We start from the raw sequence: 10,552 nt of genomic DNA, 5'->3' as shown, positions 1-10,552 counted from the left end.
GGGGCCCGGTGACCCTGCCCCGGAACCCGGGCACCCCGGAACCCGGTGCCCGTAAAGGGGAGGGGCAAAAAAAGGGGAACGCCCGACACTAAAAAAAAAAAAAAAAAAAAAAAAATCAAACACTGTTGCCCAGAGATAGTCTTGTCTTTGATACAGCATATTATCTTATATAGTTAAATTCATTTTCCTAAATTGATATCATTTTGCTTTTATTACTAAGCAACAGGTTACCTGGAGGAAAAGTTAAACTTTATTAGGAGTTGTAATTCAAACTATGCAATTGTCACTATGAGCCACAAGGGGGCAACAGTTTCAAACACTGGAGTAAAGAATATGGAATGAAAACTATAGTAAATAGAAGAGCTATGTAAATTACTGAGCTTGTGAACCAGAATTTTAACTACAACAAAACAGAACTTTAAATTATTCTTAGAGTTCTAATTTAGAATTTTAGGCCTGGAAGAAAACTAAGAGATGTCTCTTTTATGTAAGAAATTTCATTTCCATTTTCTTCCATTTATCAAAGAGATAGATGTATTATTATTGCTTGTTAGACCTAGTGTTTAATTGTATCATCTTCAGTAAATAGCATATTATCATATAGCTATTTAAATAGACCTGATATCTGACACCTAAAATTGTATTCGATTAGAGAGGAAAGGATGACCTGAGTAACAGAGCACATAGTAACGTCCACAAATAAACAGTATATAAAGAAACAACGTTATAGTAAGAAAATTTACTTAAAGTTAATATTATGAATAATCATAGAGAAGTCAAAGACTATTATTTCTTTGGATAAAAAGACCGTATTCAACTAAAAAAATAACTGAGGCTACTTTTAATTTTTTTAATTCTTCTATGTCATCACAAGAGCCCAACTTCACTTTCTGGTATCTAAGGTAACAAATAACTCTTCTGTTCTGGTTACTTCTACTTTAGAGGTACTCTTGGGAAAGCAGAAGCTAGAGACAGTTGCATGGCTACATCCTTGGGTTTCCCTTCATTCATTCACTTATTCATTCTACCAGTATTTGTTGGGCATGTGAGCTAAACACAGAAAAAGAGATCATCCAAAAAATAAATGAGTCATTCATTTACGGAGCTTACAGTCCAGTAGTGAAATTAATGTTAAAAAAAACGTATTGTGGTGTTATAAATGAAAAGTTGGTATGCAGTGAGAACCATAAGATGGTAATAGGATGTCCCAGTTGCACTGTCAGTCACAAAAGGCTTTGAGTAGGTGATATTTAAGCTGAGATTAGAAGGTGGGTATTGGGGAAAAGCTTCAAGAAGAACAGTGTATATACTGCCCAAAGTAGGGAGTGATTGACTTGTTCAAGTAACGGAAGTTTTTAACTGTGTCAATGACTAGCACACATCCTATGGAAGAAATAAGCCATAAAATCAAATGTGTAGAGAATATATATACATATACATATATATATATTTATAATCATTAGTAGAAGGGAATAAAAAGGTATCTCCTGTAAAGAGCAGAATCAGAGACAGAATGCTGGACTGAGGGGTTCAAGACAGTTCAACTCTGAGTTCACAAATTCCCAAGACCATCAGAGAAACAGACTGGACAATACTTTCTCTTTTTATCTCATAGGGATGAATAGCAAATGAGATAACATACTAAAACTGAATAATTCACAGAGCTGTAGTCACATTTTATTCAACCATTGTTAATATAAAAGCGTTTCCAATTTCACACCAGCCTTAATTCCTGTCCCAAATGTAAGACATTATTCATCTTTTAAAATTCTCTAGTCCAGATACCCCAGACATCTTCCTAAAATAATAAGGTTCCCCTTTTGTCTTTAGTAAACCTGTTTTTCCTACTAATGAAAAATTATAAAATTAATATTTTATGCAAAGCCTATTTCAAACTTACGTTCCAGTGCATTGTAAAGAAGTTCAAAATCTTCTTTTGTTTGAGGATTATGCCTCCGGTAATAATCCAATTTCATCCACTCTTCTTTTTCTCTTATCTTCCTTAGTTCTTCCTGTGCTTCCCACTGCAACCTTAACATTTTCTGTCTTTTTAAATTGTCTACCACAGCTTTAGCATGCCATCGTCTGTAGTAAGTCTGTATCACAATTACCTATACTTAAAGAAAATAAAATATGGTCAACCTTATTACACAATGAAAGGCAACAATGACTATTTCTATTCCAATTCAATAAGTACTAAAAAATACTGAGAGTCTAGTTTCAGCTCTATGCCATGTATTCTCACATACATTATAACAGAAAGGTCATAGATAATGCACATCAGCTATCTGACTTTGAAATCTAGTAGCAAGTATACCTTCACAGGAGGCAGTTAGTATGAAGTTAAGAGCACAAGGTCTGGAGTACAGCTTAGTTTAAATCTTCCCTCTGCTACTCACTAGTTAGTTAATTTGGGTAAGTTACTTGCCATCTTTGTACTTTAGTACCCTCAGGTGCAAAACAGTGATAATAATACTATGCATATAAAGTGCTTACCTCAAGCCTGGTACACCACATGTCCTCAATAAATACTATTACTGTTATGAATACTATGTACTGTTACCTACTTTTTCTTAATTGTCATTAGCATAGGCTCATACCTTTTAAAAAATGGTATTTACTAACTACACAGTGGGTAGGTTATATGTGGAAACCACCGAAGCAAACATGTATTTATTAAATTGTAAGAAAAATATATATGTCTGAAGGTATATAATACAGTACTAGAGTTACAAAAAGCTGCGATATAACTGAGAGATTTTTTGTTTTTATTTAGTAAACTCATTTAAAAAAAGTAAAATATAGAGAGGCTAGATCAAGTTTGAGGGTAGAGAATATGCTGACACGTCCCTTCCCCTCATCCTAACCCCTGATGACTACAGAAAAATTATAGAAGCAGAAATCAATAAAGATATTGGATCATACTGAAGGAGTCCTCCAACAGAACAGAAACTTTAAAGAATTCCCTTCAAGAAAGGAGGCACATGGAATAAATTGAAGAAGGAATTAGTATTACAGCTCTTTTAAAATTTGTCTCAGGTTTTCTGGTCCACACCGGAAAACCCCCCACAGAGCAAGGGTGGAATTTGAAGGAATCTACAGCCTAATCATGCACTGGAGAGGCAAGCTAGAAAACACAGAAGTGTCTCTAAGATGTTTCAACCCCAAAACTGGTGGATCCTGTGAGCAGAAGGGATCTTAGGGCAACTAACAAGGTGACTGCTTGAAAAATGCAAAAGGGACAGGCTCCTCTAAAACAATTTAGGTAAAGAGCATCAGAGGTATTTGCCTCTAGGCAAAAGTGGTTGGTGTCCCAGAAAGCTGGTGACGCCCAGAATGAATAGAAGCCCCCTCTCCAGAAAACTAGCTGCCTCCCAGAATCAAGCCTTGCACATCCCTGAAAGCCACTGAGGTAAGGCTACAGTAAACAAATGTGTTGTAGCACTTTGGACATCAGAAATTTCAAATACTCTTGAGTACACACCCAAGAGTAACCAAAGATTTGACAACAGCCAACAGAATAAAAGGTTCCTCATTCAGTGTAGAAGAATTTACATTTGTGTGAAAGAGAGTTACTAGAACAGAGGTTCTCAAAGTATGGTGGCCAGCCCACCAGCAGCAGCAGCATCTGGAAAATTGTTAGAAATGCGTATTCTCAGGCCCACCCCACAGTTAATGAATCAGAAATTCTGGGGTGGGCATGGATTCTGTATATTTACAAATTTTCCACATGTTCTGCTGCATGCCAAAGTTTTAGAACCACTCTTTTAGAGTAAAACAAAACAAAGCAAAACAAAAAACAAGATCAGGCTAGATAAAGTTAACATTTTCAGAGAGAAAGGAAAGGCTGTTGAATCAATATAAAAGAAGGAACAAAAGACTGTGACAACATTTTTATCTTTGAAATTAAAAAAAAAATCAGTACAATGTGTTTATCTTGGGGGCTATTAAACTTGTTAAACTCATTAAGGATACTAAAACACAGTTGTTTAAACAACTTAGTTTTTCCCTTCTCGCATGATACTCCAGGGATTGGCCCAGGGATTGGCAAGCAGTTTAGGACTAGTAGGAAGCTCTGTGCTGTATTACAAATGGCTTCCTACTTGTGTTTCCTAGTGGCTGATCTTCTAGTCAGTAGAATGGGGGAAAAGACAAAAGAACTGCAATCCAGTCACTTTAAGAGCAATACCCAGAAGGGGCACACATCATTTCCCCTCACATTTCTTTTTTCCAGGCCTTAGTTCCTTGGCCTCACCAACATAGAAAAGAGGTTATAAAATGCAGTTTTCAGTGTTGCAGCCTCATGCCCAGGTTAAGCTTTACTACAATGGGAAGAATAGGTTCCTATAATCTATTCTGCTGATCTACAGAACATGCAGAGTCTAAGAGGGAATTAGTAAGCAAGAAACTTAGACAAGAAAATCTTTTAGAATGCATGTTGAAAGGTCGTAAAAATTAGGAAGAATGGAGGAATATTAAGAGCCATGGAAGATAAATGTAGACATTCCAAAATATGTCTGATACAAGTTCCAGACAGAATGAAGAAAGTTGGATTAGAGAAATTGCTCAAAATATAATAGAAGAGCATTTCCCCAAACTAAAGACATGAGCTCTCAGATAGAAAGGATCCATCACCAAGTCTCAAGCACATCACAGTAAGATGACTAAGGATTAAGTGAAAATTCTAAAATCTTCCAGAAAGAGGAAACAAAGAACTGAGAATCCCATTGACATCAGACTTTTAATCAAAAACAGCTTCAAAGTTATAAAATAAAATAATTTTGAAAATAAGTTTGAATCTAACCTTCTACACCCACTCAGACTAAAACCCAAAATGAGGTTCATTCAATAGGACTTAGATGGTTCACCTCCCATGTGTAATATCTGAAATAATTACTAGAGAATATGTTCCAACAAGAACAATAAAGAGGGGGAGGCCTTCAAGACGGCAGAGGGAGTAAGACATGGAGATCACCTTCCTCCCCACAAATACATCAAAAATGCATCTACACGTGGGACAACTCCTACAGAACACCTACTGAACACTGGCAGACCTCAGACTTCCCAAAAGGCAAGAAACTCCCCATGTACCTGGGTAGGGCAAAAGAAAAAAGAAAAAACAGAGACAAAAGAATAGGGATGGGACCTGCACCTCTGGGAGGGAGCTGTGAAGGAGGAAAGGTTTCCACACACTAGGAAGCCCCTTCACTGGTGGAGATGGGGGGTGGGCGGGGGGGAGCTTCAGAGCCATGGAAGAAAGCACAGGAACAGGGGTGAGGAGGACAAAGCAGAGAGATTCTTGCACAGAGGATAGGTGCCGACCGGCACTCACCAGCCTGAGAGGCTTGTCTGCTCCCCGGCCTGGGCGGGCGGGGGCTGGGAGTTGAGGCTTGGGCTTTGGAGGTTGGATCCCAGGGAGAGGACTGGTGTTGGCTGCGTGAACACAGCCTGAAGGGGGCTAATGCCCCACAGCTAGACGAGAGGGAGTCCGGGAAAATGTCTGGACTTGCCTAACAGGCAAGAGACCATTGTTTCGGGTTGTGCGAGGAGAGGGGATTCAGAGCACCACCTAAATGAGCTCCAGAGATGGGCGGAAGCCGCAGCTATCAGGTCGGACACCAGAGACGGGCATGAAATGCTAACACTGCTGCTGCAGCCACCAAGAAGCCTGTGTGCAAGCACAGGTCACTATCCACACTGCCCCCCTGGGAGCCTGTGCAGCCCGCCACTGCCAGGGTCCCGTGGTCCAGGGACAGCTTCCCTGGGAGAACACACGGCACACCTCAGGCTGTTGCAATGACACGCTGGCCTCTGCAGCCGCAGGCTCGCCCAGTATTCCAATTATAACTAACGTACCCATCCCTCCCCCAGGCCTGAGTGAGCCAGAGCCTCCTCATCAGCCGTTGCTTTAACCCCCTCCTGTCTGGGAGGGAACAGATGCCCTCAGGCGACCTACACGCAGAGGCAGGGCCAAATCCAAAGCTGAGCCCCTGGGAGCTGTGCAAACAAAGAGGACAAAGGGAAATCTCTCCCAGCAGCCTCAGGAGCAGCAGAGTAAATCTCCACAATCAACTTGATGTACCCTGCATCTGTGGAATACCTGAATAGATAACAAATCATCCCAAATTGAGGTGGTGGACTTTGGGAGCAACTGTGGACTTGGGGTTTGCTGTCTGTGACTGACTTGTTTCTGATTTTTATGTTTATCTTAGTACAGTTTTTAGTGCTTGTTATCAATGGTAGATTTGTTTATTGGTTTGGTTGCTCTCTTCTTTTTTTTTCTTTTATTATTACTTTTTTATTTTAATAATTTTCTTTTTTAACTTTTTATTTATTTATTTTTTCTATCTTTCTTTTCTTCTCCCTTTTATTCTGAGCTGTGTAGCTGACAGGCTCTTGTTGCGCCAATCTGGCGTCAGGCCTGAGCCTCTGAGGTGGGAGAGCCGAGTTCAGGATATTGGATCACCAGAGACCTCCTGGCCACACATAATATCAATCGGCTAGAGCTCTCCCAGAGATCTCCGTGTAAACACTAAGACCCAGCTCCACCCAACGGCCAGCAAGCTCCAGTGCTGGACGCCCCATGCCAAACAACTAGAAAGACAGAAACACAACCTCACCCATTAGCAGAGACGCTACCTAAAATCATACTAAGTTCATAGACACCACAAAATACACCAACGGACATGGTCCTACCCACCAGAAAGACAAGATCCAGCCCCACCCACCAGAACACAAGCACCAGTCCCCCCAACCAGGAAGCCTACACAAGCCACTGAACCAACCTTACCCACTGGGGACAGACACCAAAAACAATGGGAACTATGAACCTGCAGCCTGTGGAAAGGAGACCCCAAACAGAGTAAGTTAAGCAAAATTAGAAGACAGAAATATGCAGCAGATGAAGGAGCAAGGTAAAGACCCAACAGACCAAACAAATGAAGAAGAAATAGGCAGTCTACCTGAAAAAGAATTCAGAGTAATGATAGTAAAGATGATCCAAAATCTTGGAAATAGAATGGAGAAAATACAAGAAACGTTTAACAAGGACCTAGAAAAACTAAAGAGCAAACAAAAATTAATAAACAACACAATAAATGAAATTTAAAATTCTCTAGAAGGAATCAATAGCAGAATAACTGAGGCAGAAGAACGGATAAGTGACCTGGAAGATAAAATAGCAGAAATAACTATCACAGAGCAGAATAAAGAAAAAAGAATGAAAAGAAATGAGGATAGTCTCAGAGACCCCTGGGACAATATTAAATGAACTAACATTAGAATTATAGGGGTCCCAGAAGAAGAAGAGAAAAAGAAAGCGTCTGAGAAAATATTTGAAGAGATTATAGTTGAAAACTTCCTTAACATGGGAAAGGAAATAGTCAGTCAAGTCCAGGAAGCACACACAGTCCCAAACAGGATAAATCCAAGGAGAAACATGCCAAGACGTGTATTAATCAAACTATCAAAAGTTAAATACAAAGAAAAAATATTGAGAGCAGCAAGGGAAAAGCAACAAGCAACATACAAGAGAATCCCCATAAGGTTAACAGCTGATCTTTCAGTAGTAACTCTGCAAGCCAGAAGGGAGTGGCAGAACATATTTAAAGTAATGAAAGAGGAAAACCTACAACCAAGATTGCTCTACCCAGCGAGGATCTCATTCACATTTGACAGAAAAAGTAAAACCTTTACAAACAAGCAAAAGCTAAGAGAATTCACCACCACCAAACCAGCTTTACAACAAATGCTAAAGGAACTTCTCTAGGCAGGAAACACAAGAGAAGGGAAAGACCAACAATAACAAACCCAAAACACTTAAGAAAATGGTAATAGGAACATACGTATCGATAATTACCTTAAATGTAAGTGGATTAAATGCTCCACCCAAACACCTAGACTGGCTGAATGGATAAAGAAACAAGACCCATATATATGCTGTCTACAAGAGACCCACTTCAGACCTAGGAACACATACAGACTGAAAGTGAGGGGATGGAAAAAGATATTCCATGCAAATGGAAATCAACAGAAAGTAGCAATTCTCATATCAAACAAAATAGACTTTAAAACAAAGACTATTACAAGAGACAAAGAAGGACACTACATAATGATCAAGGGATCAATCCAAGAAGAAGATATAACAATTGTAAATATTTGTGCACCCAACATAGGAACACCTCAATACATAATGCGAACGCTAACAGCCATAAAAGGGGAAATCGACAGTAACACAATCAGAGTAGGGGACTTTAACACCCCACTTTCACCAATGGACATATCACCAAAAATGAAAATAAAATAGGAAACAAAAGCTTTAAATGACACATTAAACAAGACATACTTAACTGATACGTATAGGACATTCCATCCAAAAACAACAGAATACACTTTCTTCTCACGTGCTCATGGAACATTCTCCAGGATATACCATATCTTGGGTCACAAAACAAGCCTTAGTAAACTTAATAAAATTGAAATAGTATCAAGTATCTTTTCCGACCACAACACTATGAGACTAGATATCAGTTACAGGAAAGAAAACTGTAAAAACTGCAAACACATGGAGGCTAAACAGTGTGCTTCCAAATAACCAAGAGATCACTGAAGAAATCAAAGAGGAAATCAAAAACTACCTAGAAACAAATGACAATGAAAACACAACAACCCAAAACCTATAGGATGCAGCAAAAGCAGTTCTAAGAGGGGAGTTTATAGCAATATAATCCTACCTCAAGAAACAAGAAAAATCTCAAAATAAACAACCTAAACTTACACCTAAAGCAATTAGAGAAAGAAGAAGGAAAAAAACCCAAAGTTAGCAGAAGGAAAGAAATCATAAAGATCAGATCAGAAATGACTGAAAAAGAAATGAAGGAAACAATAGCAAAGATCAATAAAACTAAAAGCTGGTTCTTTGAGAAGATAAACAAAATTGATAAACCATTAGCCAGACTCATCAAGAAAAAACGGAGAAGACTCAAACCAACAGAATTAGAAAGGAAAAAGGAGAAGTAACAACTGACACTGCAGAAATACAGAGCATCGTGAGAGATTGATTACTACAAGCAACTATATGCCAATAAAATGGACAACCTGGAAGAAATGAACAAATTCTTAGAAAAACACAACCTTCTGAGACTGAACCAGGAAGAAATAGAAAATATAAACAGACCAATCACAAGCACTGAAATTGAAACTGTGATTAAAAATCTTCCAACAAACAAAAGCCCAGGACCAGCGAGCTCCACAGGCAAATTCTATCAAACATTTAAAGAGCTAACACCTATCTTTCTCAAACTTTCCAAAATATAGCAGAGCGAGGACCACCCCCAAACTCATTCTACGAGGCAACCATCACCAATACCAAAACCAGACAAAGATGTCGCAAAAAAAGAAAACTACGGGCCAATATCACTGATGAACATAGATGCAAAAATCCTCAACAAAATACTAGCAAACAGAATCCAACAGGACATTAAAAGGATCATACACCATGATCAAGTGGGGTTTATCCCAGGAATGCAAGGATTCTTCAATATATGCAAATCAATCGATGTGATACACCATATTAACAAACTGAAGGATAAAAACCATATGATAATCTCAAAAGATACAGAAAAAGCTTTCAACAAAATTCAATACTCATTTATAATAAACTCTCCAGAAAGTAGGCAGAGAGGGAACTTACCTCAACATAATAAAGGCCATATATGACAAACCCATAGCCAACATCGTTCCCAATGGTGAAAAACTGAAGCCATTTCCTCTAAAATCAGGAACAAGACAAGGTTGCCCATTCTCACCACTATTATTCAACATAGTTTTGGAAGTCCTAGCCACAGCAATAAAAGAAGAAAAAAAATTAAAGGAATCCAAATTGGAAAAGAAGAAGTAAAACTGTCACTGTTTGCAGATGACATGATACTATACATTTAGAGAATGCTAAAGATGCTACCAGAAAACTACTAGAGCTAATCAAAAGTAGCAGAATAAAAAAATTAAGGCACAGAAATCTCTTGCATTCCTATACACTAATGATGAAAAATCTGAAAATGAAATTAAGGAAACACTCCCATTTACCACTGCAACAGAAAAATAAAATACCTAGGAATAAACCTACCTAAGGAGACAAAACACCTGTATGCAGAAAACTATAAGACACTGATGAAAGAAATTAAAGATGATACAAACAGATGGAGAGATATACCATGTTCTTGGATCGGAAGAATCAACATTGTGAAAATGACTATACTACCCAAAGCAATCTGCAGATTCAATGCAATCCCTATCAAACTACCAATGGCATTTTTCACAGAACTAGAACAAAAAAATTCACAATTTGTATGAAAACACAAAAGACCCCGAATAGCCAAAGCAATCCTGAGAAAGAAAAATGGAGCTGGAGGAATCAGGCTCACTGACTTCAGACTACACTACAAAGCTACAGTAATCAAGACAGTATGGTACTGGCACAAAAACAGAAAGACAGATCAATGGAACAGGACAGAAAACCCAGAGATAAACCTATGCACATATGGTCACCTTATTT

At 38.5% G+C, this 10,552-nt stretch overlaps 1 protein-coding gene and 1 non-coding gene across 3 annotated transcripts in view; one reads left to right on the top strand and one right to left on the bottom strand.

The window, feature by feature from the left end:
- IQUB (IQ motif and ubiquitin domain containing) overlaps positions 1–10,552 on the bottom strand; it is a 124,892-nt gene that overhangs the window by 95,888 nt on the left and 18,452 nt on the right. For both annotated transcript variants that reach the window (XM_027102063.1, XM_027102062.1), the window contains exon 7: positions 1,901–2,111. In XM_027102063.1, coding sequence (XP_026957864.1) covers positions 1,901–2,111 — 211 coding nt within the window. The remainder of the gene's footprint in view (positions 1–1,900; positions 2,112–10,552) is intronic.
- Positions 3,008–3,067, top strand: LOC113618645 (U7 small nuclear RNA). The gene has a single exon (XR_003432076.1). It is a non-coding gene; the product is annotated as a U7 small nuclear RNA (small nuclear RNA).

This window comes from Aethalodelphis obliquidens, unplaced genomic scaffold, assembly GCF_003676395.1.
Source record: "Aethalodelphis obliquidens isolate GAN/ISIS:26980383/991018 unplaced genomic scaffold, ASM367639v1 scaffold5, whole genome shotgun sequence".
In the NCBI taxonomy this organism is placed as follows: Eukaryota; Metazoa; Chordata; class Mammalia; order Artiodactyla; family Delphinidae; genus Aethalodelphis; species Aethalodelphis obliquidens.
This window is presented reverse-complemented; position numbering and strand designations above follow the sequence as displayed.